This window comes from Thrips palmi, unplaced genomic scaffold (assembly GCF_012932325.1).
Source record: "Thrips palmi isolate BJ-2018 unplaced genomic scaffold, TpBJ-2018v1 HiC_scaffold_10, whole genome shotgun sequence".
NCBI lineage: Eukaryota > Metazoa > Arthropoda > Insecta > Thysanoptera > Thripidae > Thrips > Thrips palmi.
Genome location: NW_023144621.1, coordinates 17,812,974 through 17,839,178, shown reverse-complemented (window position 1 = coordinate 17,839,178; position 26,205 = coordinate 17,812,974). Strand labels below are relative to the sequence as shown.

The window sequence follows — 26,205 nt, the reverse complement described above, 5'->3', positions numbered from 1 at the left end:
CGGCACGCTCACGCTCAGAAAGTTATTTGCTTGTTGGAATCCAGAGGAGGAGAGCAGCCAAGCCATTTTTCCTGATGGATATAGATTTTAAAATGGGGTCTTATGCCGTTCCTTACCAGCGTCGCTGCTGAGGCGCTGAACACGTAGCAGACGGCGGAGGACTTGACACTGACAAAGGCGATGCTGAGCGCCACGACGGCCACCTGGCACAGCACGATAGCGCACGACCTTCTCAGCATGCCCCACCTGGAGGAAGAAACGGGAAGGAACACACGTGAGACGCCCGTGCGCGCACACAGACACAGAGACGTGCACTGCGAGAGCGCTACCTGTCCTTCCTCTGGCCGTCCTCTTCCTTGCCGCGGGCGTCGCGCGCTATGCGGACCACCACGACGCAGAGCAGCATCCCGAAGGCCACCAGGATGATGGCCGCCGTGGCCACGAGCACGGTGCACAGGCGCGTGCCCCAGGGCGCCCAGGGGGCCCAGGGGTGGCCGTGGTGGAGGCGCGAGGGCGCGGGCACGGAGCGCGCCGCCACCTGGCCGCACAGCACGGCGCCCAGCGGCGCGCCCACGGCCACGGCGAGGAGGCTCTGTCGCAGGTGAGGCAGAGGCCGCACGCCCACCACCTCCGTGTAGAGCAGCAGCAGCTGGGCCAGGTGCGCCGTCAAGGCCGTCAGCAGGCACGAGTGCAGGGCCGCCACCAGCCCCGGGCCCGCGGACTGGAACACAGAGCAACCGCCCGTCAGACGACGCAGCACCGCGCAGCACTCAAAGACAGCCAAGGCATCCCAAAGGCGCAGCGGGCTTGCACCGAGTTTGATTCAAAACGACGGTGAACGGTGAAAGCGTGGCCCAGCGTGGCCGTAGCGGCCGCCGATGTGTAATCACAGCCGAATGAACCCTGTCCAGTGGTCCGCAAAGCATGGCGAAGCGTGGCAAAGCGCCCTTGCTCGTTCCGGTGTGGTGGGCACGCGCAAACACGCGCAGCACACACCCCTCCACGTCCGGAGCGGCAAAAATAAAATGCAAACATGTTTCGCGCCTCGCGCCTCGCGCACGCGAGCCCGCAGCCGCACCGCTATCGGCGCATCACATCGCCAGGGCTGCCAGGGCCGCCAGGGCCTGCCGCAGCGGAATGCAGGTTTCACATCACGCTCGGCAAACACGGCCCGACGTGGCGCCCGCCGCCTCATTCCGTGGCTCTGTCTCTGTCGCACTTATCGGCCGTCCCGGACGGGGGCGAGAGAGACAGAGCGTCGAAACGGTTCTTCAGAATCGACAGCGACAGCGGAACCGCCGCGCGAGCCAACACCACGCTCCACGCGCCTGCTCCGCGGGTTGCCTATGCGCCGGTCCGCGGGCGGCGGCAGTGTGGCAGCGTGTGGGACGCTGCAGCGCAGGCTGCCATCGCCTGGCTCACGTCTTCTCAGAGTGAATGCACCAATTACCGCGGCCCGCAGTCGAGCCAACGCCATCCCCCTGCTGACGCAGAACCAGCGCACGCGGCTAAACGTGCGTAAACAATGAGAAACTCGAAAACAGTGTACTCACGCTGCTGACGGTGAGGCCGGTGAGGAACACTCCGGCCGACGCGGACGACGCGGCGGCGCTCTGGAGCTTGAGGTACTGCATGCAGGAGGGGCGGCTCAGCCAGCGCGGCAGCAGCACGAGGAAGGCGGCGCCGGCCTGCAGCGCGCACAGGGCCAGCCCCGACAGCAGCGCGGCGGGCGGCCGCGGGCCCAGCGGCACGGCGCTCTGCAACGAGGACAAGCACGTCAGCGTCCACGCGGCAACACAGAACACAGGGCCATTGTTGTGGCGGCGGGCGGCGGCATGGCGGCGCGCCCTGCAGCCCGCCAGATGTTGGGAGGGCGAGCCTGAGCCAGGCAGCGCGCACGGCGCAAGGCTCAGACCGCCACCTTGCCCACGCTGGTCGCGACGGGGCGCGCCGGGGCGCACCTGCGCGGCCCTGGCCGCACTCGCTTCACCCTCAGCACGTGCGGCCACGACCCCCAGCCGGAGGGCGAGCTCGGTGAGTATCCGCGCGCGTCAAAAGTCCCAAGACGCTGGTGGTGGCGTGACGTCACGTTACGGACACCGCCCGCAGACGCGGACCACGACTGCAGCGACATAATAAGCGAGTCCGGGGCTCCGTCCGGGGCCCCGTCCGAGGCCCCCTCGGAGGCCCCATCGGCGGCGTCCGGACACGCCTCCACCCCCGCCACTACGCCCAGGGCCGGCCCCACTCTGGGCCTGGGGCCGCCGCCCGCACCGCCAGCATGCTCGTGGGCAGCATGGCCCTGCGCGGCCAACGCCGTGCCCGCCATGACCCCCAGCAGGCTGCACGTCATCTGGGTGCACCGGTCCGCGCTGCCACTGCCAGTGCAGTGGTACTCGTGCCTGCTGTGGGGCGTGCTGGGCGGCATGCTGGGCGGCGCGCTGGGAGGAGTCCTGGGCGGCTCGCTGGGGTTGGTCGTGAGCAAGTCCACGGCGGGGGCAGCGGCGGGGACCATCGGCGGGGCCATCGGTAAGTATTCAGACCAACTCGAAGCAGCTGAATCTAGTGCTCGAAGGAGGCTGGGACGTCTCCGCTTCGCAGGTGGGGGCCTTGGAGCGGGGATGGGCGGCGCTGTTGAGGGCAGCGACACCGAGGCGGACGCCGTGGGGCTGGCCGTGAGGGGCGCGGTCGGCATCGCCGTGGAAGGCACCGTCGGCGTGGCGGTGGGCGGCGCGGTGGCCGGTGCGCTCGGCGGGGCGTTCGGCGGTTCGGTCGGCGGCGCCCTGGGCGGCCTGTTCGCCAAGGTGCTGGGTGCGGCGGCAGGCGGCCTCATCGGCGGCTCCATCGGCGGCGCCTTGGGGGCGGGCGGGGGCGGCGCTGTAGGCGGCGCGACGGGGGCGGCTGTGGAGCGAGCCCTGCGCGAGGGCCAGGGCAGCCCGCCCACCAGGAACAGAAAGGGAGAGACGGGCGGCGAGTCCACCAGGTCCGTTCGGCCACACTCCCCCTCCCCCATGTACTACTGGGTGCCGTCCGTGGCTTCGCCCAGACCCGCCGCGACATCGCTTCACTTGCAATAAAACAGACACTCCGGACGGGAGACTCCAAAACGACACACGTCTTAATATCCCTCCCACTCGAACCCTTCCCGTTCATTCAGCAAACGGGGGAAAAATATAAACTATGAAAGCTAGAAACCGCGTCTCAAGCAGAGTGGCTGTAGGGTTGCGTTACCTCCGACGTGTTGGACGTGAGCAGCACGGCGATGGTCCCCGGCGCCGTGCAGTTGCAGCGCAGGCTGAAGGTGCCGGAGCGCAGATCGTGGGGGCTGCCGAGGCTGCCGAGGGGGTCCCAGTCGACGGGCAGCGTGGCGCAGGCCGTCGTGTTCCAGGGCAGCGGGCCGCGCGTCGTGGGCATGCCGCGGGCGATGTCCGCCACGCCGCAGCTCACCCCCCACCGCGGCCACGAGTACGCCGGCCCGGCGGGCACCGTCACCTGCAGCAACGCACCGCGGTCAGCAACATGCACCCCTGCATCCAGCACACCCGGCGCACCACGCACGCACCAGCAGCACGACGTCGGCGCCGAAGTCCACGCCGTCCTCCGCCACGTCCTTCACCAGGTCACCGGCCTCCGAGCCGAGGGACACGGACACCAGGGACGAGGCCAGCTCGTACTCCAGCTCGCTGTTGTCCCTGTTGCCAACAACAACAGCGCCATCAACTACAGGCACACTGCCAGGGGCGACGCCACGGCGCCACGGCTCGAGTCAAAGATCAGGGACGCGGTGCTGTGTACTCACGGCAGCTCGGCGATGCTGCGCTCGGGCAGCAGCTTGTGGAGGGACTTGAAGGCGACCACGGCCGCCACCAGGGACCGGTTGGAAAGCAGGGCCTTGGACACGTGCAGCTTGAGGGAGCCGCCGACCCACCTGTAAGGCAAGCAGCACGGCGGGGTGAATAATTATTCGACGCGGGCGAGAGGAGAGAGAGTGGGGGTGAGAGGGGGGTGGGCTGCTGCAGCGGGAACAAAGAGACAAAGATTCAAAGGGGTGGATGAGGAGGTTATGGCCGCTAAGCGGAGCGTCGCAGCCAAACGAGGCAGTGCATTGCCATGCCATGGAGCCCCCTTATCTTTATCTCTGGCGCAGGGAGGGTGGGGGAGGGGAGGGGAGTTCATTTCATCAGGCGGGGCTGCACGCTGCGCGCTGCGCGCTGAGCGGCGCCCACTCTACCAGGCTACCAGGCTTCACTCCAGAACCGATCGGGAGCGATACGACCAGCACCGCACAGGAAATACTCCTTGATACCCAGCGAGGGAAATCCATATGGATCGGCCCTGAAAAGAGGGCGGAAAGAGGGTACCCCATCAGGGCACCCTCTCGGGGCCGTGGTGGAGGACAGACCGACAGGCCACTTACTCGGGCAGGGGCACGCCCTGGCCCTTGGCGCGCGTCGCCTCGTCCAGGTCGTTGGCGCCCACCACGTGCACCTCCATCTGCGTGTAGGTGGCGGCGGGCAGCAGGGCGGCCGAGGCGCTGCGGGCCGAGGACGACGACGACGAGGCGGAGGACAAGGGCGAGGGCAGCGACGACGCCCACAGCAACGCCTGCTCGCGCACCAGGCCCTGCACCTCCTCGATGGCCTGGAGGACAACAAAATGGCCTTTCGTTCTCATTCAATAATACCTGGGAAGAGGCTTCCCACCGCCTTGCACCAACTACTGACCGCGTTGTCCCGCACCGCGTGCCGGTGCAGCAGCAGGGCGTCCACGATCCGGAACAGCTCCTCCCGCAGCTGCAGCACCTTGCGCGCGCCCAGCACCTTGCGCTGGTACGCGGCCACGTCCACCACCAGGTCCAGCACGGGCTGGCCCTCGCGCGGACGCAGCCCGTCGTACGTCTCGCCGTCCAGGTCGTCGTCGTCGCCGTCCTCGGCCGTGTCCGCCGCCAGGCGGGCCTCCAGCCACTGCCGCACTTCCTTCAGGGTCTGCAGGGCTGTCGTGTTGGCGTAGCCCAGCGTCAGCCGGACGAACTGTGTGGGTCAAACGGGGGCGGCGCAGTTGTTAGGATAAGGACTATGTTCCAAATTGGTTAACGACTAAAAGACCCGTGCACTCACGTTATCCCTGATGAAAGCGAACTCCTCCTGCACGCACTCGGAGAAGTCCGGCTCGTCCCAGTGCGCGGCCTGGCCGTGCTCGCTGCGGCCGAGCGCTTCCTGGCCGTGGTGGTCCACGCCGCCATCCACGTCGCCGACCTGCTCGGCGGGCGGCGCCTCCACGAGGCCCGTGCCCACGCACTGCCGCCTCGCCAGCCCGCCCGTGTGGCCCAGCAGCGCCGAGCACTCGATGCGCGCCTCGCGGCCCGCGGGGGTCGTCGCCCAGGCCACGCCGGCAGCGCGCGCCGCCGCGCACTCGGGCACCAGGCCGCCGCCCACCACGTCCACGCGGCTCTCCACCGCCGCGTTCTCCGCGCGGCACGTGTACAGCGCCGACTTCTGCAAGGGACATGAACGCGTTAGCGAGGGGAGATGAATCAAGGGCGCGAGCAACCCTTCCACGTTCCACGGCCCGGGCCACGATAACGAGCCGCGCACCAAGTTGGGGCACTTCTCGGCCATTAGTTTTCAATAGACTCTCGCCCCGCCCGCACTGGCCGCGCCCGACTCCGCGGCGAAAGGTCCACTAGGTGTGAAATGAGGAGCAATGAGGATTCCACTCCCCACGCCGTCGCCGGACGCAGCCCCCTGCCCCCTCCCCAGCGGGGCGTGTGTCAACGAGTCCGGCCGAGGCATCTGCCAAATGGAAATGGCGCGGGGACGGGCACTCGCTCAGCCAGCCAGCCAGCCATGCGGCATGGGGCGCATGGAGCCCCACCCCCGTTTCCTCGTTCGGGCATCGACGGCCCCAACGTCTGGCGGCCGCGTTCGCCGCTCGCCGCTTTTGTTGATGACAGCAGACGGGGGACGCAAGGCGGCAATGACGCCACCGCCGCGCCCGACAAAACGATACCGCCAAACGAACTGCGGAATGAAGAGACAAAAAACAAGACAAAGAGGGAGGAGAGCGAGTGGCTGTTATCTCGCCGTCGTCTGCGCTGCCTGGCGCGGCCTCGAGACTGCCTGGAGCAGCACGCTGCCGCACGCTGCCGAGCGAACCAGGCCATTGGCTTGAACGGACGCAAGCGGAAGACAAAGGCGGATCAAGGACGCCGCCCCGCCGCTTGCCGCTTGGCGCTTTGCATGTTGAATGTTCGAGTCGGCAGAAATCGTCGGATCCCTGGGAAAAAATCCCACAGCGCTCGGCCGGGTTACACTTGCTGACCGTGCAGGCCGGGCCGAGGGGGCCGAAGGCGGGGCGCAGCTGCGACCGTTTGGCGACACGCTCGGAATAAAGGGTTCGCGGATCGCCGTGCCGCGAGTTGCGAGTGACAGGCCGGGCCGGGTCAAACTCGTGCCAACAAACTGCGGTGCGAACGCCCCGCGTCGCCCCGCGTCGCCCCGAACTCACCTTGACGTTGTACAGCCGCAGCAGCGACCCCGGCGGGTACTCCAGGTCCTCCTCCACCTCCTTGCCGGGCTTGACCTCGAGCAGCGCGCGGTCGCGGGTCCAGGTGACGCCCACCTTGTCGGCGCCCGTGTAGCAGCAGGTGGTGACGTTGGGCGCCGTGCCCGCCCGGATGGTGTGCACGAGGGGGCGCACGGCGAGGCGCGGCGGCGACCGAACGCGCACGTCCACGGAGCGGCACTGCTCCGAGCCCGCGTCCACCACGCGGCACGTGAAGCGGCCCGCGTCGTGCCAGGACGTGCTCTCCACCACCAGCAGCGCGGACCACAGCGCGTCCTGCCCCATGGACTGCACCGGCGTCAGCATGTTCCTGCGGCAGCCGGAGGCAGCGGCCAGTACCGGTTAGATCAAGACCGCCACATCGCCCAGCCAGGCAAACTGATTCCGAGAGTCGCTTTCACCTCTCTCTCTCGCACCTAAGCTGGGCCCACCTATGGGTGCGAGAGAGACAGAGCGACGCCTACCTCCGCGCCAGCGACGCGTTGATGAGCACGCCGTCCTTGTACCAGCTGAACTGCATGGACGTGGCGCCCCTGGCCACGCAGGACAGGATGAAGTCGTTGCCCTCGTGCACCACCCCGGACCGGATGTTGGACCGCAGCTCCTGCCAAACACACCGAACACATCAAAACACAGCATGCGTGGCCGCCTGGCCGCGCAGCAGGCCAAGCCGGGCGCGCTTTCCGGCGACGTGCCATGCTACGTGGCCCACTACGTGCCCCACTACGGGCGCACTGCGTTCATTGTGCCACCGGGACAATACACTTCCCCGATGCAGCGCGGCTACGCTACGCCGCGCTCTGGCCGCGCTGCCAGCAGACTGATCCCGAAGCGTCGCCCGCTGTCTCTGTCGCACTCATGGGGCGGCCCGTGTGGGTGCGAGAGAGACGGCGCGACGAGACGACTCTTAGGAACCGGTGGACCGCGCCGGGCGCTAATGGGCTGCGGAACCCCGGCCTTCACGCCTGGGGGTGCCATCGCCAACGCCAACGCCCTGCACTTGTAGTCCAGGTTCCGCAATCGCGTCTCTCCTCCTCGACGTCCTTGCGTCCTTGGCTCGCCGGCCGGGCGGACTGTAGCGCCCTTAAGCGGCTCCACGGCCACGCCACGGCCACGCCACGGCTAGGCTTGTCCGGCCCTTTGCGCCCACTTACTTCCGCTCGGCTGGCCAATGACTGGCCATGGCCGGCCCTCCCCGCCTCGCTGCTCCACAATATCGCTCCGGTCTACCCCCCTCCTCTCCCCTCCCCTCCCCGCCCTATTTGCGCGTCGTGTTCCCCAGGCGCCCGCTCTCCCTAAAGCATTCCTTGTGATCCCTGACGGTCCCTGACGGTCGCAGCTCACAGCCCCGCTTACCCGCCATGTAGGAGATTGCCACTCCGGAGTCCGGACCCAACTCGCCAGTGTTTTTAATATGTTTTTCTGTCGGCGCGCGGCGCGTCTGTCGCCGCCGTGTCTTTCTTTTGTCCCGCTCCCCTTTGCGTCGCCATGGCGCGGTCCGCACCCGCCAGTAAATGGTTTTAGGTCGCCGTCCGGCAGCACGTCCACGTCTGCAGGCTGAGAGTCGTTTTCGTCGCTCGGTCTCTCTCGGACCGAGAGACACATGTGTGCGAGAGAGACAGCGCGACAAAAATGACTCTCGGAATCAGTCTGCTGACCCAGGGTCGTGCGGACCGTCCGGGCCTCACGAAATGACCTTGATTAATGAGAATCCCCGGCCCACCCCTCTTCCCTGAGAAGCTTTGAGCGCCGCTAACAACATGGACCGCAGAGCGCCGCAAAGCCCGGCCGAAAGAGGGACAAACGACGTGCTGCTGTGCTGCGCGGCCCGGCCACGGCCCGGCGGTGCATTAGGGGAAACCGCCGGCAAAACCGCTGCACGCCCGGGAAAAAGACAAAGTGGTTTAGTAGTCAGCTTCAGAGCAGCGCGGCGGTTTGGCCAAGTCGATTTACCCCAAAACAGGGCAGGGCCGGCGGGGCGGCCTGGGGAACACCCGGGTCGTTGTTTTGACACGCCGTGAGGACGACGACCTTCCTTGGGGACGGCCTTGGGGGTGGCCTTGGGGACGGCCTTGGTGCTCACCAGGAGATGCAGCAGCGGCTCCGGGTCGGGCACGCGGGGTGGCGCGGCGAGGCGCATGGAGCCCAGGCAGTCCCTGCACGAGTCCACGAGGCGGTCCAGCGCGGCCTTGAACGGCGCCAGGTCCCAGCGGCCGCACACCACACGGAACGTCAGGTCCATGGCGGCGTCAGCGGCCGGCCTGCAACCAACAGCAGTCAGCGCCGAGCAAACGACAAACACAACAAAAACAACTCGCACACAAGAAAAACAGGTTGGCTTGCTCGCTCTCTGTACTCACACTATGCTGACGACGTGGAGGTCCACGACGACGGACACGTTTGAGTTCTCCAAGTAGTCCGTCATCTGCAACAAACAGGCGTTTCGCCCACATAAATCAGCGGCACGGCCAAAGTCAAAGCAAAGTCCGGCGGCGAGGCACGGCGCGGCACGCGGCAGAGGCCGTGCAGTGTGCCGCGTGCCGCCGCGGCGCAGCCAGCAGCAGGCTGCAATGGATGGCAGTAATTAACACTGTCTCGACTGGGGCCCTCGGCTGGGGCCCTCGGCTGGGGCCCGCTGCTGCGCCATGCCCCCTCGGGGTGCCCCCTCCGGGTGCCTCTTGGTGCGCCACCAGCCCGGGCCGTCCGTTGCGGAGCGAAGAGCTTAGACGTGTCCAGCGACGCGACGCCGCGGCTGCAGCGGGCGAGAGGGCGGAAGCAGGCGGAAGCGGAAGCCAATAAACTGCCGTTTCGTCTGCGATGCAATATTGCAAACTGGGAACGACGCGCAGCGCGCAGCGTGGTGGCGGTGGTGGTGTGCGGACACTACGGCCGGCGGGGAGGGGGGGGGGCGGCCTCGCCCATTCATCAGGGCCGCATTGAATCACACGATCTGCAATGCATCTGCCGGGGAGTCGAGTCGAGCTTTCCCCGGCATCGCCGCCTCTCCCACTGATTGCGCAGGCCGTGCCCCGCCCCGCCCCGCCCCGCCCCGCCCCGCGCCGCAACGCGCAACGCCTGTTTTGGGGCCAAAGTTAATTGGCCAAGTTTGGCGATCAAGTCACGCGGGGCGGGGCGGGGATTTGTAGCGTAGCGTAGCGCACGGCTGTTGTGCGCGGATAAAATTGAATGCCGGCGCGCGCCACGCCAACGCGTCTGCCCTGCCGGCAGGCCGCGCCAGGCCGCGCCAGGCCGCCATGCGATTAATCCCGGTGAAACAACTAGCCCCACCGCGAGCGTTTTTTGACGGGCTTTGCTTTTGTTTTCGGGTTCAAGTTGGAGTCGTTTTTGGGCGCGGTGTGCCCGCCGCCGCGACGTGTGCCCGGACGCATTTCCGGCTGCACTCCTTCCGGGCGGCGCGCGGCACGACACGTTTAGCGGGCCGCCTCGCCGGCCCCTTTGTGCCTGGAGAAAGAAAAGGGGAAAGGAGGGGGGGGGGGCGCCCGGTGCAGAGCGCGCCGAGGGTCAGGGGGCCAATTTCCAATGCAAAAATAGGCGCCACGTGGTGCCGGGGTGCCGCGCCTCGCCGGCCCCGCCGGTGCACAGCAGCCCGGCAGCCTGGCAGCCTCGCAACAACGCGGCGGCGCGGAGGAAAGACGAGAACTACGAGAACGCGGGAAAGCGCAGAAAAATGGCACTTTTTCCAGGAGGAGCCCGAGATTTGCGATAACTACAAAGTGCCCCCCGTGGGGAGGGGTGGGGGTGGGTGCAGCCCGGGCCCGCCCCGCCGCGGGGCCGCGGGCCGCCGGTTTCAGGTTCGGCTCGCGGTGCGCGGGGGAAGGGGAGAGCGGTATCGCTCGGCTGCTGGATCATTTCCCGACAATGAGACTCATTTGTGAGATTATATCATTCTTTTTGGGGTCGGAAACGGGGAACGGAATACGAATCAGGCTGTGAAAGCGTCCCATTCCGGGGCTGACCCACAGACTGTGGCGCTGTGGCTCGCAGTCTGCGACGCAGGAACGCTGCTGCGACCTCATTGCATTCTGCTGAATATTCAGGCAAACATGCACTCTTACCGGGGCCGGGCCCGGCCGGGCCGGGGGCAGGCCGGCTGGGGGGAGGGGGCAGGGAGGGGTCCCTTGTTAGAGGGGATTGGCTGGCCGAAACGGCGGCAACGGCGGAACGAGCAATACGGAGACAATCAAACGGGGCGGGTATGTCGCACCGCTTACCCCGTCGCCGGCCGCGTTATCAGTTTAAATCCCCGCTTCGTCCCCCCCCCCCCGGCGCGCCGAGGAACTACTGGCCGCCTTCCGCCCTCCCCGCCCCGCCGCCTCGCGTAACCCGCTGGAAGCGAGCCGCGTTTTCCGAAGCGATCGTGTTCCCCCGCGACGCGCGCGTCTGAGCGTGTGTACCTGTCCACCCGTTGGAGTTTATAATACCCACTCCAGACTTTTGAGCGCGTACTTACCCGCCGCATCGCCGAGGAGCGACAGGCGTTGCGGGAAGCTAGCTAACTTTTCGTCTCGTTTTCGAGCGTCGGCGGCGACGCGTCGGAAGCCGCCTTCTGGGAAGCGGGGCAGGAGCGCCCCGTACACGCTTTAGCCTACCCCCCCCCCCCAACCGAATCTCGGTCCCCCTCCTCCTCCACTGCACCACACGTCTCTCCTATCACGCGATTCCAGTTAAAATACCGCCGTCATGAATTTGCGATTACTCGGGCCGAGCCGCAGCGGGGCTACACGTTATAGATCGGTATCGGGCCGACCTGACGCCACTGTTAATCCGGCTCAATTGTGGCGGGCTGACTGGCTGACTGGCTCGTACATCAGACTATCAATACCTTATGAACCCCAACCCCAGCTCGGGACGCCCTGCCGTCCCGCCCCCCCGGACGCCCAAGGCCAAGAATCGCGGATTACACGAGTTCGCTCGACAAAAAAGTGTTCAGATTTTCATTGCTCGTGAAACACAAACACTGGCAAGAAAAACAGTGGCACCTCGTGGGGAATCGAACCCAGAGCCGTCGCTGGCTGGCTGGCCACCGCATCCACACGACTGGGCGTGCCGGCTCCCTCTTGAAGCTTGAAGCGCCCTTCGCGAGGCTAGCCAGGCTAGCGAGGCTATTTGCCCACAGTTTTTCATTTTCATTCTAATCTCCCACTGCAAATCCCGGCGTCGCGTCCCGGCGTCCCCGCGCTCCGGGCCCGGGCGAGTCCAGGGTGGGGCTAAGCCTCCGCGGGCCGGGCGCGGAGTGGGTCCGGAGGGGGGAGGGGGGGGGGGAAAGGGGGGGGGGGAGACTGCCGGAGGTGCGCAAGAACGAGCTCAATTTGGTGAAAGCGGAACGGCTAAGCCACTTGCCGTCTTAGACACTGGCGCTGCGCCGCTCCGCTCCGCCCGCTCGGCCATGACGACCGTCTCCGTCTTGACGGACCACACGTCGGCGCGGCTGCCCCCCGGCTTCCAGCCTCGGCCCCCAGCTCCAGCTCCAGGCGAGGCAAAGCGCGCCGACATTAGGAGGCGAAAACATTCTGGGCCGAATAAACGAGACAAAAACCGTGACGCGCGCCGAGATCACTGCCGCACGCCCCGAGGAGAAAAAGCATCCGCCGGCGGATGGCGGACACTACAGAAAAAGAGAGAGCGAGAGGGTCGCGCGAAAAAAAAGAGAACAAGCTGTTGCCCTTGGCGCCCTTGGCCGAGAGAGTACGGCTGTAATTAGCAATTAAGTTTACGACTGCCGACTGCCTCTTCGCGACTTGCAGGCCGCGGGCCGGGGCGACGGGGCGAGGGAGAGGGAGACAGAGAGAGAGAGGAGAAAGACAGACAGTAGGAAGGCGTACGAGCGCCTGTGAGGCAGGCTACTGGCCCGCGGCCCTGGCCGGCGGGTTGCCTACCCTCGACTCAGCGGGCGCTTCCCGCCGGGCCTGCAGAGCGGTTCCCAACACCGCTCTCGTCGCTCTCTCTCTCTTTCGCACTCATGGGGCGGCCCGTATGTGTACGAGAGAGACAGAGCGAGGTACCGCGGGTCGGAATTTTGTTATGGTAAAGAAACGGGGCAACTGCACAGCACACTGCGAAATAACTAACTGCGCGTCGCGTTCCGGCGGAGTAACATGAACCGACACGAGTCCGGCCGGCCGGGCCTAGCCCGCCTCGTGCCTCGTGGCGACCATTACCACAGCGAACACGATTGCCGCGAATTGCGCAATGAACTGACGGAGGGAGGGGGGGGGGCGAGGGTGGGCGTCAGTCCTGGCTGCCGCCACGGCCGCTCCCACAGTGGGGCTGCCCGTCGTCCCGCCCAGCCCGGCAGCATGCACGGGCCACTCATTTGTCTCAAAGTGGCGCGGGGCGTATGGCGAAGGGGAGTGGGTTAACGGGGTGCGCTGGGCCGCGCGGGCCCCGAGTCCGTCGCCGAGTGCCTCACGGCGGCGTGTCTTCGCCCGGCCGCGACCAAGTCCTGCCGACGGGGACGAGGGCAGGGAGGGCTCGCGCGCCACCGAATGGAATGGTGGCTGGCGGCGCCGCCGCCTGTACGGAGTGAAAGACTTTGTTTTGGTGATCAACTTTGTTCCATGGGCTAAATTAGATAACTGCAATCGAAAATCAGGTAGCAACAAAAAAGCGGAACTTTTTGGGGCGTAAGTTTTTGCAGGTCGGCGCCGGGAGCTGTCGAGGTTCAGCCGAAATGAGAGACCCACATCGGGGGGTGTTGGCCACGCCACGAGCTAAGTACTCATAACCCGCTTTTCAATAAGGGCCGCCGATTGAGCGTCATTCCGACCCGAACCGACCCGAATCGACCCGACCCGCCGCACCTCCGGCACCGTAATGGAAGCTGCTCCGGCGGGTCGGGGCGTCGAGGATCCCCTGGCTCGCCCTGGCCAGCAGACTGATTCCGAGAGTCGTTTTCGCCGCGCTGCCTCTCTCGCACCTATACGGGACGCCCTATGAGTGCGAGAGAGGCAGCCGGCGAAAACGACTCTCGGAATCAGTTTGCAGTGGTGTGATCCCGTTTGGCGCTTCGTCGCGCTGACGTCCCACGAGTGCGAGGGGGACAGAGCGGCATGCACCGCACCGCCACTCTCTCTCTCTCTCTCTCTCTCTCTCTCTCTCTCTCTCTCTCTCTCTCTCTCTCTCTCTCTCTCTCTCTCTCTCCCTCTCTCTCTCTCTCTCTCCGCCGCGCGGACTGTTTGGCGGCACACCGCGAAATTGGGGCGGCCCTACACTAGTCCTAGCGCGGCACTGCCACCCAGCCATGGGGAGCCGAGCCGCGCACCCACGGATTTATTTTTCCCAAAGCCTCGAATGAAAAGGGTTCGAGCGAGAAGCGGAGGGGATCCTTCTCGCATCGTGCACTGCAAAAGTTCTAATAAAAGAGAGAGAAGAGTTGGTTGCGTTCACCCTTTGCGTTCAAGTTTGTAAAATTTAATTTTCGTGACAGTTTGGACCGACTAGATCTATGTCAGAAAATGAAACGAAATCAATTGGCGCGTTGTTTTGGGTGATGACACGATTAGGAGTTTCCCGGTAGAAATCATTTCGGGCCCACAGCGCTGCAGCGCGCTGCGCTGAGTGAGGCCCTGCACTCCCTGCACTCCCTGGACTCCCTGCACTCCCCGGGCGTGCTGGCGGCGCTGTAGCGCGCTGCGGACCGCTGGCCGTAGACAGGGTTACAAAGTGGGCTCCCGGGACCCATAGTGTAGCCATGGCCCAGCCGCCCGGCCGCCCAGCCATGGCGGAGCCCCGCGTAGCGCCGCGTAGCGCGAAGCCTTGCTTTTGCCGACGCCGCGGCTTCGCGCTTCGCGGCTGACAGCGCCCTCTAACGCAATCACGAACAACCGCTCCACCATTCTGGCATTCTGCGGACCGGTTCCGAGAGTCGTTTTCGTCGCTCCGTCTCTCTCGCACTCGTGGGGCACCCCGTAGAGGTGCGACAGAGACAGAGCGACGAAAACGACTCACGGAATCAGTGTGCTGGCTCCGATGCGGAATAAATACCGCGATGCCTTCGGCGGGTCGTCGTCGACGTGGGGAGGGGGGAGGGGGCACGTGCCCGCGGGCTGATTCCGAACATCGCTACCGTCGCTCTGTCTCTCTCGCCATCGTGGGCCGCTGGCGTGAGAGAGAGAAAGAGAGAGAGAGAGAGATGGCAGGCGACAAGCGGCATCTTCCTCGAGTTCGAGTAACCCGGGTCCCCGCTAATCCGCATGGCGATGGCTGGGACCGACCGGGTATTACACTGCATTACAACGAGCGGGCAGTGAGTGAAATGTGAGAACCCCGCGGCTTACAGAATTTAATTACGCTATCAGCCATACGTGCCGCGTCGGCTCTTTCATTTTATTTCGATTTCGGCACGTTTAACTCAGCCGGAGAAACAATACAGTCCCTCGATCACCACACGTCCCGACGTTCCCTTTCTACTTTTTATGACTTTCATTGACCAATAATTTCTTTAAGCCAGGAATTTAATCAGCTCTTTCGAGAGCCATGACGTGCTCGCCCTCCTTTTTTGGGGAGCTTTTTTACTCTTGATATGATATAGGGGAGGCAAGCGGTACCTATTGTCTGTCCAGCGGCGGGCGGCAGTTCTCGCCGAGGACTTCTGCACTCCTAGTCGCGTCGCCGCGGCACATTTACCCTGCGAAGCCATTTCGGCACAGAGTAAATTAAATGGGACGGACTGCGAATCTTTGTCCGCGCGGCCTGCCTGCCCGCCTGCCCGCCGGCCCCGCGCTCTCATTCAGGCGATTTAATGCGCGGCGCCAACCGCGCGTGGAGAGCGCCACGGCACGGCACGCCACGGCGCGGCACGGCGAGGGGACACTTGCAGCCAACAAACTGTTAAGTCCTTTTGTTACGGTACGACACAACAATGTATACCTTGCAAAAAGGATTCGGGTCAAAGGGGGCCTGACCGGGCCAAGGCGTGGCGGGGCGGGGTGGGGCGGGGTGGGGCAGGGCGTGGCGTGGCGCCAGAGCGCGCCCGCTGAATAGACCGTCCGGACATAAAGTGGTTGCACTGCCGCACACGCCGCGTCTGTGTGTGTGAGAGAGAGGCAGAGACAGAGAGATGGAGGGGGTTAGACAGAGGGAGGGAGAGAGTGAGCGCGCGGAAACCGGGTTACGGGCAGTGCATCCCAAGCCGAAATCCGACGTCATTTTACATGGCAAGACGCGCGGGACACATTTCAGCTGGTATTGCCTATGCACCCGTCAGCGCAGCGTGCAACGCACACCGTTAAAAAGACGAAGCCGCGGGACGTGCTTTCGGAGCGGTGAGAGAACCACTCATGCGGAGGACTTTGGATCGTGTTTTCCTCTTTTTCCCTCAGCGACTGGAGGCAAGGGGAGGAACCAGGACAAGGCCGACACAAGTCTCGGGCGCATCGAGGAGTTTAGCGCGTCACGCCACTGCCAGGCCACTGCCAGGCCACTGCAGCTGCTGCAAGGAGGGGGAGGGGGTGGAGGGATGCCGCCGATGTCAATCTAGGGCGTCCCTCCGGGACCGGCCCAAGTGTCCCCGAAATCCGGAAGGAATCCCATGGCCGGCGAGCTCGGACGGGCCGACGCAGCACTCGCCCTGCAGGGCCACTGCAACACTCACCGTACACTGTACGCGGCACACACGCACACACACAACACACACAGGAACGCTTCAATATAGTATACCCGGCCTCGGCGGATTTATTATAACATACTTACATGTATCAAACAAACATTGGAATTGTAAATGACAGAAGGGGTGCGGGCGGGGGTCGCGAATCACAAATTAAGCCGCACGCAAATCTGCCTCGCAAATATTGCCCCGGCCGCCTCCCCCCCGTGAACGGAAAACAGCTTGCGTGCTGCCGTACTGCGCGTGTGTGAATGTCGCCCTTCGGGACTGCCCCCGGGACTAGAGAGCCACTACACAACGTGCAACGTACAAGCTTACATATGTACGAATCTGTCATTTATGGACAATAAAAGTACGGAAACACTTAGTGCGTGGAGGAGGCCAAGGGGAATCGAACCCGCGCCGCGCGCTGCACGGTGTGACCTGCGAGTATCGAATTATGTATGGCTGCCAGCGCTTCCAGCGTGGGGGTTTCCGTTCCCGCGAACCCACCTGCCTCTGCCGGTTCGGATTCTGGATCCAGTCCCCTCCGCGCTTCCACGACTGTGCGCCACGCGGCGTGCGAAGTGCAGTGGCGTGGCGAGGCGGGCACGGCGTGGCGGCCACGCGGAGGGGAGGCGCCTCTTGCGGCGGAGGGCGTGGGCCGTTCAGAAGGCCGCCAACAAACGACTCAATGCGACAAAGCCCGCGGCGTGTCGCGTCGCGTCCGAGCGACGGCCGGCAGCCGGCACCGTTCCCGGGGCATTCCTCGAAGGGCCGCGACCCGACGGCCCCGAGCACTAAGGCATCAAAGGCAGGCTGAGCCGGACGCCGGACGCGCGACGCGGGCGTCGTCGGGAACCCTTTGCCTCGGCCTGGGCGTCGCTGGGCGTCGCGGGGAACACAGAGAAGGCTGGATGCATCCCTCGCCCTCCGCCCTCGCCGACCGGGCGGTGCAGGGCAACACCTTTTGTCCAGCAGCCACCCTCCCCTCCCTCGCCTCCCGACTCAAAAGCGGCGCCGCGCCAAGGAGTGGGTGCTCGCACACGTATTCCGCGGCGCCGAGGCGAGAGGGGTATTTTGCCGCGCGGAGATTATTTTCGCTTTGGCAGAGGCAAACCAACTTCAGAAAGCGCACAGTGCCTCAGTGCGATTCGGCGCAGCGTTTCACGGTTCCGCCTCTCTCGGCCCAGCCTGTAGCAGGCTGCACGCACGACGCACGCGCCTCGCGGGCTGGATAATCAGGCCGCGACTCCGCGAGGCCGGAGGCGAGAGCAGCCCGCGGTGCCCTTCCAGGTCGTGCTCCTCGTGGAGCTGCAGCGGCGTCTCGTCGCGCCGTCTCTCTCGCACCCCTGCGGCCCCACGGGACGCCCCATGAGTGCGAGAGAGACAGAGCGACGACGGTCTGCGGGGAAGTGGGCCACTCACCCTGACCACTAACCGACTCGGCCGCAATGTCATTACAGACCCTCCACTGGCCAGTGCAAAATTCATGCCTACGGGGCGGGGCCGGGCCGAGTCGAGTCTGGCCGACGCCGCGACCCCAAGAAGCACGCCCGGCCCGGCAGACTGATCCCGAGTCGTTTTTGTCGCTCCGTCTTTCTCGCACTCATACGACGTCCTGTGTGGGTGCGAGAGAGACAGAGCGACGAAAACGACTCTCGGAATCAGTCTGCAGGCGTGTCTGAACCTCGCCGAGGCCGACGCGGGAGGAGGGTCTGCACAGCTCAGCCCAGCCCAGCGTGGGGCCGTGCCCGAGTACGCCCGATTTTTTAATGTGCCTAAAAGTTTGATGCAACACTTGTTTGTTAGTTCCGTGCCTACAGGCCGACCTACAGGCGGCTTAGTCGGGGGCTTCCCTGCATCGACTGAGGGCCGTGCGCGGAGCCTCGCGGAGTCGCTCCGTCTCTGTCGCACCCTTCCGGGGCGCACTGCAGGTGCGAGTGAGACAGAGCGGCCAAGACACTGTTCGCGACCAAGCTGCCGCACGGCTCCCGCGGGACAGCAAGAAGCGCCTGATGGGAAGCCAAACATCAAAAGCCAGAGCTATCCACCTCGGCCAGCCTCGGCCCACCCGAGCCCACCTGCACGGCTTTACGGTGGGCGTCCCTTGAAACCAGGGCGGGGCGGGGCGGGGCGGGGCGGGGCCTCTTTAAACAGACCTGCCTTGTCTTGCGTCCCGCTTGCGTCCAGCGCGCACGGCGTCGCGGCGGGGGTGGGGGAGGGCAAGGGAATTCGGCCCCAACTTCGCAGCAACTTCTTGATGCGTCAACCCCGGCCCGGCCCGCCCCGCCCCGCCCCGCCCAGCGGGGAGACACTCCGAGTTCGTCGGACTGGGTGTGTGTACACGTATATTCCGGGGCCGAGGCGAGACCTCAACAAACACTGCAGACTCAATTGCCCTGACTCGATTACAAAGGGGGAAAAACTGACGCAAAAACGGGGACGCAAGCGGCGCGGAAACATGCAGAAAACACGACCGGGGGGATTCTCTTTTGAACAGTGTGGCGCACGTGGACGCGCGGCAGGCTCGCTCTCAAAGTCGCGCTCCCTCTCGCAGTTTGGGGCGTCTCGAAGGACGCGAGGGAGACGGCGCAACGTGCAGCGCGACGAAGACCCGGGACGCACCGTGCGTGCGGCCCGTACACCATGCGTACACACCGAGCACATCCCAGGCCGCTCAAAGCCCCTGCCGCTGCCGCTGCCTCCGCGCGAAGACGGCCGGGAGGGGAGCACGGCGGGGAGGGCGAGGCCTGCCGGGCCCGCAAGGAACGACAGAGGCGTCGCTACGCCGCCGCACGCAAAATTTCCGTTCCGCATTAAATTTTTATCAAGGCGACGGCCTGATCCCCGCGTGACGCAGCGCGGCGGCGCGGCGCCTGCAGACTGAGTCGTCTCGGTCCCTCTCGCACTCACGGGGCACGCCTTGGAGGTGCGAGGGGGACAGAGAAGACCCTCGGAGTCAGCCCGCTGGCGGCTCTCGGAGTCAGCCCGCTGGCGGCGCGGCGGCGCCCGAATCCGCGTGACGGCGCGTCGCGGCTCGTTCCCCGCCTCCCTGATTTCGCTTAACAAGAAATTTTTAGCCGGGCCCAGCCAAGGCCCGGCCCGGCCCGGCCCGGCCAGCCAGGAGCGTCGGGTTGTGTTCCCTTCCGGGCGGCCGCCCCGAAATAAGGCGAGGCGAAGGAAGGCGGAGCGCTGCTGTTTTATTCAAATTTCGCGCGCGCTTTTTGCAGCGACACACATTAATTAAAAGCCGGGCACACATACCGAGTCGCAAGACGCGTGCCCGTTCGCTCTAAATTACGACGCCGAGGGCGGAGGCCGTCCGGGGGGCGAGGGGGAGCACGGCGTCCACGTCGCCACTGGGAAAACGTGCCCGTCGAGCGGGTGCGCCGCGGCGGTCCCGGTGACGCCGTCACGCAGTCACGCCGTCACACGCAACGCAGCGCTGTTCCAATCTCGCAAGTCGCTAACGCACTTTGGAGCCGCCCCGCCGCCGCGCCGCTTCGCTGCCAGTGTGCCAACCGGGGGGCGAGGCGCGAAGAATAATTCGCAAGGATGGAGCACGCCGACGACGCGGCCCCCGCGAGCGCGAGAGCGTCCCGGCCGCCCATTGGGTGATGAGTGGACCACTCGTCTTCATTCAGGTGAGCCGTAGCCTCGGTGTCCTTCACGGGGAGCCCAGCCGCGGTTAATGCACTACATATTTCACCGCGTTCCGACCAGTCGGACCCTCTCAGCGCCAAGGGCCGCCCGGGGCCGCAAAGCGAAAAAGAAAGGGGGCGTTTGAACGTGTGTGTGTGTGCGCGCGAGTACGTGCGTGTGTGTGCGAGTACGCGTGCGTGTGTGTGCGCGTGCTCGGACCGTGCTGCAGCATCCCCGCCTTCCGCTCGCTGCGTAGCTCCGCGTGTCGCCCAATTTATAATTCACGCCTAAAGTGCTGCCGAAACGAAGCGATCTTTTGCCTCTGCCCGCCCAAGGCCGGGTTACGCAAGGCTGTGTGCGGGAAACCGTTTAAAAACCAGCCGCCAGCTCTCTCTCTCTCTCTCTCTCTCTCTCTCTCTCTCTCTCTCTCTCTCTCTCTCTCTCCTCTCTCTCTCTCACTTGTCGACGTGGGATCTGTGAGGGGCAAGGCGAGGCAGTGGACGCGGTCCCCCGTCGCGGCCACCATGCCGACCCGACCCCCTTGATGGAGAAAAGGGGCTGAAAACTGAAAAAGGTGAAGCTGGTGAAACTTCATCCTCGCCATCCACACCCATTACCCGCTGGCTTCCGCTGTCCGCCTCGGAGGGAAAAAATTAACCCTTTATGCGGGAGGAAGTGTGTGACAGGAAAGAGGGAGAGAGAGAGAGAGGGGGAGAGTAAAACCAAAAGTTTAGAGGCAAAGAAGGAGCCACCGGTGGGGCCAGGTCCCTGCACGGCCCCACCGCAGCACGGCGCCCTAACCTGTCAAACGCGCAGTGGGATCACGCCTCACAGCGGCGAGGCGGCATGGCATTCGTCCGTACTCAGCCCTACACCGTGCCTTGGCGTGCCGTGCCCGCCGGCGACGGGGCTCGCAGCGAGGACACTGAATGCGACAGTCGCTCTGTCTCTCTCGCACTCGCGAGCGACCCGCGCAGGTGCGAGGGAGACAGAGCGACGAAAACGGACGGACTGTCGCAACGACTCTGCTTCTTGCTCGGCGGCGTCGCGGCGGCGCCCCTGCCGGGGAAGCGTGCTGCTCCGCGTGCTGCTCCGCGTGCTGCTACGCGTGCTGCTACGCGTGCTGCTACGCGTGCTTCCGCACCGCAGTGCTCGCACGGACGCAGAGACGGAACGGACGGAACGGAGACACCGCGTGCGGCGTTCCGCGCCATCAGCAGCCAGCGAGGCGGCCTGCCTGTCTGTCCGTCTGTCTGGCCGCACCGCCCGCCCGCTCATTTGAACACACAGCCGCTAAATAAATAAGCGGGACCAAATCTACTTCCTGACGGTGAGTTATCTGCTGGCGCCACGCACGGCCTGGAACTAGCAGTGGAGTGCGTGGGGGGCTGCGTGGGGCTGCGAGGCTGCAGTGAGGCCGCGGCAGAAACTCGGATGAGGCACTGCGAATCACACGGCGCGGCAGCACCCTCTTCTTTCCCTCGCGAATCGGCGAGCCAGCCAGCGAGACGCGGTGCGCAGTCAGTCCCCACTTTCCATTCTCGTTTATATAAAATAGCGCAAAATAATTTGGACGCCCGAGCTCCTTAACGGAGTTTCTTGTTTTTAAAGTTTCGTCATTTCCAGTCCCTTTCCCCCCTCCTCTTCTTCCCGCCCGACCTGCGCTGCCGTGGCGTGGCCGGGGTGGGGTGGGGTGGGGTGGGGCGCCCCACCGGGACCGCGCCCCCAGGGGCCCGCAGCGTCGCGTTGCACTCAGCATGTCGCGTCGCGTCGCACCACCGCCATAACTAGATCCGTACATGAACAAAAGTGACGGCAGGGCTCCGGAGGGCGGCCAGGCCGAAGCCACCGGCAGAGGCACAGCCGAAGGCACAGCCGAAGGCACAGCCGAAGGCACAGCCGAAGGCACAGCCGGTGACCCGCCAAGTAAAAAGTGGCCGGAAGGCGGCCAAAACGAATCCCGTGTCGCCGAGAGCAGAAAATGAAAGTTGCGTCTAATTTGAATTTTCGCGCGACTCGCGCCTCGAGCCGCGCCGTGTCGGGCCGTGTCGGGTCGTCGGTACGCGCGCCCAGGGAGGCTGCGCCCTGGTCGCTCTGTCTCCCTTGCATCCCCGCAGGACGGCCCACGAGTGCGAGAGAGACAGCGCCACCGAGCGACGCGTGTACGAAAGGTGGCCTATGCCGCCGTCGGCGGGCGCGCCCTGTGCAGACCGTGACGGCCTTGGATCGGCCTTGGGTCGGCTTGGGCGGGGCCGGAAGCAGGCAGGGTCGGCTGCAAGTTTGACAGTGTGTACTCTGTACTCACGTTGCGGGTGAAGGTCCGGTTGAGGTTCTCCCTGTAGTGCGGGTCCGCGTCCGGGTCGGCGGGGCCCGCCAGCCGCACTTCGGCCAGGTACCGGGATCGGTCTGCAACACCAGAGCACCGCGGTCAGGCCGGAGAGAGAACGCACACTGCACCTGCGGCGGACCTTCCAACGATGGGAGTTTTAAAACAATGTGATCCACCTGCGACGAACCTTTCAATGCGAGTTTCAAAACAAAGTACATAAAACCGTGTCCAAAATAAAGAGCTCTGCAGAGTGCAGCGGCCATAACGCACCGCGAGGCACGGCGGCAAAACGGCAGTTAAGAATGTAAACACACGGCGCGCTGCCCCGCGACGCCCCGCCACGCCCCGCAACACCGTCATCATGACCGCCAGACCGGCACCGCGCCGGCACCCTCCCCCCTCCCTTCCCAGGAGCGCCATTTCGAGGGGGGCAGGTCGGGGGCCGATGTGCCGCCGGTGCGTTGCGGTTGGCGCGCCCCGCCCCGCCCCGCCACGCCGTGTGCAGTAATGTGGAGCGCAGGGCAGCTCGCAGCAAAGCGGTGACACTGACTGACGGCACCGCCACGGCACCGCACTGGGTCGGGGTGGGGGTAATGGGGAAGGGGGCGGGGCGGGGCGGGGTGACCGTGGTCGTTTCATTCAGCGAGAGCGAGACCAATCTAGAGACGGCTGCTCGCGAGTGACCACAGCAATCAGGTGACTCAAAAAAAAAAAAAAAAAAAAAAAACCGTTCTAGAAATGCAAACTTGGCATACAACGCGCGTCCTCCTCCGACAAAGCACGCGTTTCTGCCAACAACACAAGCAGGCAGTCGAACAGCGGACGACTTTATCTCCGTGTCCATCCGTCGATGTTCTCGCGCAGAGAGACACCACTGCCAGCACACTGCAGTGCCACGGCCGCAAAAAAGGGCAGCACCACGCCGAAGTGAAAGCTGGAGTGCGCTCCGCTGCTCCGCTGCTCCGCTCGCTGCTCAGGTCGATTCGTGCCGCGCCGCGTCACCTGGGCGAACCGCGCGCGTCACGCCGTCACGCCCGACGCCAAGCTTCGACGCGCAGCTTTGACGCCAAGCTGTGGCGCCAAGCTTGACAGTGTGGCGACAGTGCGGGCCGGCGTGGCGCACAGTGCTTGCAGTGGCGTAGGTCGGGCACGTCGGGCACGTCGGGGCCGAGGACCCCATTAGAAGCCACTGAGCCACGCCGGGCACGCCGGGCAGGCCGGCCACCACGCCCCCGCGCCACGCACCGCCAGCCTAAAATTCCAGGCGGCCTCTCAGAAAGAGAGAGCGAGACAGAGAGAGGGAGAGAGAGGGAGAGAGAGGGAGAGAGAGAGAGAGAGAGAGGGAGAGGCGTCACGGCTAACGCAAACAAATGACCGCGGGGTCGAGCTAGCCTCCCTCTCAGGATGCCGCCCATATGCCAAAGGACCTCCTCACCGCGCGGCCCCGTTGCCCTTAATCTTGTTTTGCCGTGCTGCTAACAGGCAGAGCACCGAGGACGCCGAACCTGGAGTCCCCGTGCCCGGCAGACTGATTCCGAGAGTCGCTTTCGTCGCGCTGTCTCTCTCGCACCTGCACGGACGCCCCTTGAGTGCGACGGAGACAGAGCGACGAAAACGACTCTCGGACTCAGTCTGCGGTCCCCGGCAGCACGCGAAGCGCGACGCGGCGACGCGGCCAAGACGCTCATCAGCAGCGGCGCCCTGGAGACGTCATTCCGAGAGTCGCTTTCGTCCTTATGTCTCCGTCCCACTCATGAGGCGTCGCGTGAAGGTGCGAGAGAGACAGAGCGATGACTCTCGGCAGCAGTCTGCGGCAGGACGTGGAGCCTCGCGCGCCACCCGCAGAGTGCGCCTGGTTCAAGCTCAAAGGCTGCAGCAGCCAGGAGGGCCCCGCCCCGCCCCGCAGGACGCCAGGAATGCCTGCATGGCCTATACCAAGCCTCGCGGGGACGCGCAAGACGCGCGCACGGAGCGCGGTGTGCGCGGTGTGCGCGGTACAACGGTGTAGGCACCTCATGCTGGTCACGCTCGTCGGGCCAAATCAGCGGCCAGACCTGCAGCGCGCTGCACAGCGCGGCACAGCGCGGGACAGGCCATCTGATGCAGCGGTGCGGGGCGGTGCCGGGCGGTGCGGCCCGCTTCACGGCAAAGGCCCCTCGCGGTGACGGCTGTGCTTCGTCACTGCCCCCTTCGGCCCCCGGGACCCGCGCGGCAAAAATGATCGACAGGGCGTGGCGAGGTGAGCCAAGGCCTCGGCGCCTCGGCGGCAGGGACACTGACCTTTCGCAGTGGTACAGTCGGACAGACAGGCAGACAGGCAGACAGGCCGACAGACGGGCGGGCAGACAGGCAGGACAACGGAGCCGTGCCTTCATTGGCAGGTTATCGCACGCCTAATGACTCCAGCAAATGACCTGTCCTTAATGGGATGAGCTTGGAGCGCATGTCGCTGTGTGTGTGTGTGTGTGTGTGTGTGTGTGTGTGTGTGTGTGTGTGTGTGTGTGTTCGTGTGCGATAACGCGGCTCGTATCGTGAGCGCGTGCCGCGCTCGCACACGTACGGAACCGAACACACGCAGGCACACGCAACACGCCTTGTCGCTGCCTGTGCCTCCGCAGTAGACCCCCCTCCCTCTCTCTTTAGGCCATGCTGTCACGGTGCGGCTCTGATGCAGCATTGTGGTCGTTGACGCCGACAGCCGACTGATTCCGAGAGTCGCTGTCATCGCTCTGTCCCTCTCGCACCGACACGGGGCGGCCCTCGAGTGCGAGAGGGACAGAGCGATGACAGCGACTCTCGGAATCGGTCTGCGGCGCAGCACAGCTGCACCTGCCGACGTGACAGCACGGCGGCGCGGCGTGTTGCAGCCACTGTAGCGGCGAGGCCTGCACGCGTCGCTCTGTCCCTCTCGCACTCATGGGCCGCCCCGTATACGAGCGACAGAGCGACGAAAGCGACCCTCGGAATCAGTCTGCCGCTCGAGGGCGAATCGGAAGCTTGCCGATAAGGAAGCGGAAGCGGACAAGCAGTGCCGTGCCGCACGCGCGCCGCGCTCCGGGCTAAGACACTGCAGGCATAATTTTGTCCTAAACTATGCAAATCAGTAAACATATCCCCGCAAAACGGACGGACGAAGGGAGAAGGACTTGGCATAACAGCGGCCCGGGTCCCTCCTCCCTAAGCCACACCCGCTGGCCGGCCGGCCGGCCTGGGGCTGGGGCGGACTGGGGCGGGCTGGGGCGGGCTGGGCCGGGCTGGGGCGGGCTGGGGCGGGCTGGGGCGGGCTGGGGCGGGCTGGGGCGGGCTGGGGCGGGCTGGGGCGGGCTGGGGCGGGCTGGGGCGGGCGGGGCGGGCTGGGGCGGGCTGGGGCGGGCTGGGGCGGGCTGGGGCGGGCTGGGGCGGGCTGGGGCGGGCTGGGGCGGGCTGGGGCTGGGCGGCTGGGGCGGGCTGGGGCGGGCTGGGCCGGGCTGGGCCGGCCTGGCCGGGAAGCGGACGGGGTAGCAGCGGGGCTGCACCCGGGAAGGGGGGGCCGGGGGCTCATGAATTGCATTACGGAGTGGGGCTCGGGGCGCTGTAAGGCAGGCCAGCGAATCGTGGAGCGAAAAGCCATCGGTCCGTGCGTGTGTGTGTGTGTGAGAGTGCACGAGTATGTGGAGGCACGGCCACCTGTCAGTGGCACTGCGATACCCCGCGCCTGCTCGTCCTCCATCTCCCTCCATCTGCCGCTCCTCTCTCTCTCTCTCTCTCTCTCTCTCTCTCTCTCTCTCTCTCTCTCTCTCTCTCTCTCTCTCTCGAGCCGTATTAGAGCTTCCCTTTGGCGGTAAAAACGCCACGCCTTTGTATCGGCGCCTCTGAAAGGGTGGATTTTTGGTCGCGGCTCGGAGAGCGACCGGCGGGCGGGGCGGCGGCTGCTAAAAGGGGCATCAGTGCGGGAGGGTCAGAGCGAGATGGCCAATGGCCGCCACGCTCCCCGTTAGAAAGCATGCACGGGCGTATTAAGTGATTCTTTTTGAAGTGGAAAAAGGGGCTTAAATTGCTGGGAGCGCGAGGCGTTTCGCCCCAG

General features: G+C 65.3%; 1 protein-coding gene across 1 annotated transcript in view; it reads right to left on the bottom strand.

The window, feature by feature from the left end:
* Nucleotides 1–26,205, bottom strand: part of LOC117645805 — a 42,749-nt gene that overhangs the window by 3,296 nt on the left and 13,248 nt on the right. The window contains exons 7-20 of the mRNA XM_034386246.1: nucleotides 22,119–22,219; nucleotides 8,925–8,989; nucleotides 8,648–8,825; nucleotides 7,029–7,168; nucleotides 6,508–6,874; nucleotides 5,118–5,255; nucleotides 4,725–5,030; nucleotides 4,418–4,641; nucleotides 3,800–3,928; nucleotides 3,563–3,692; nucleotides 3,232–3,492; nucleotides 1,554–1,757; nucleotides 330–721; nucleotides 117–246 (exon numbers count right to left, since the gene is read on the bottom strand). Of these exons, the coding sequence (XP_034242137.1) occupies nucleotides 117–246; nucleotides 330–721; nucleotides 1,554–1,757; nucleotides 3,232–3,492; nucleotides 3,563–3,692; nucleotides 3,800–3,928; nucleotides 4,418–4,641; nucleotides 4,725–5,030; nucleotides 5,118–5,255; nucleotides 6,508–6,874; nucleotides 7,029–7,168; nucleotides 8,648–8,825; nucleotides 8,925–8,989; nucleotides 22,119–22,219 (2,765 nt within the window). The remainder of the gene's footprint in view (nucleotides 1–116; nucleotides 247–329; nucleotides 722–1,553; nucleotides 1,758–3,231; nucleotides 3,493–3,562; nucleotides 3,693–3,799; nucleotides 3,929–4,417; nucleotides 4,642–4,724; nucleotides 5,031–5,117; nucleotides 5,256–6,507; nucleotides 6,875–7,028; nucleotides 7,169–8,647; nucleotides 8,826–8,924; nucleotides 8,990–22,118; nucleotides 22,220–26,205) is intronic.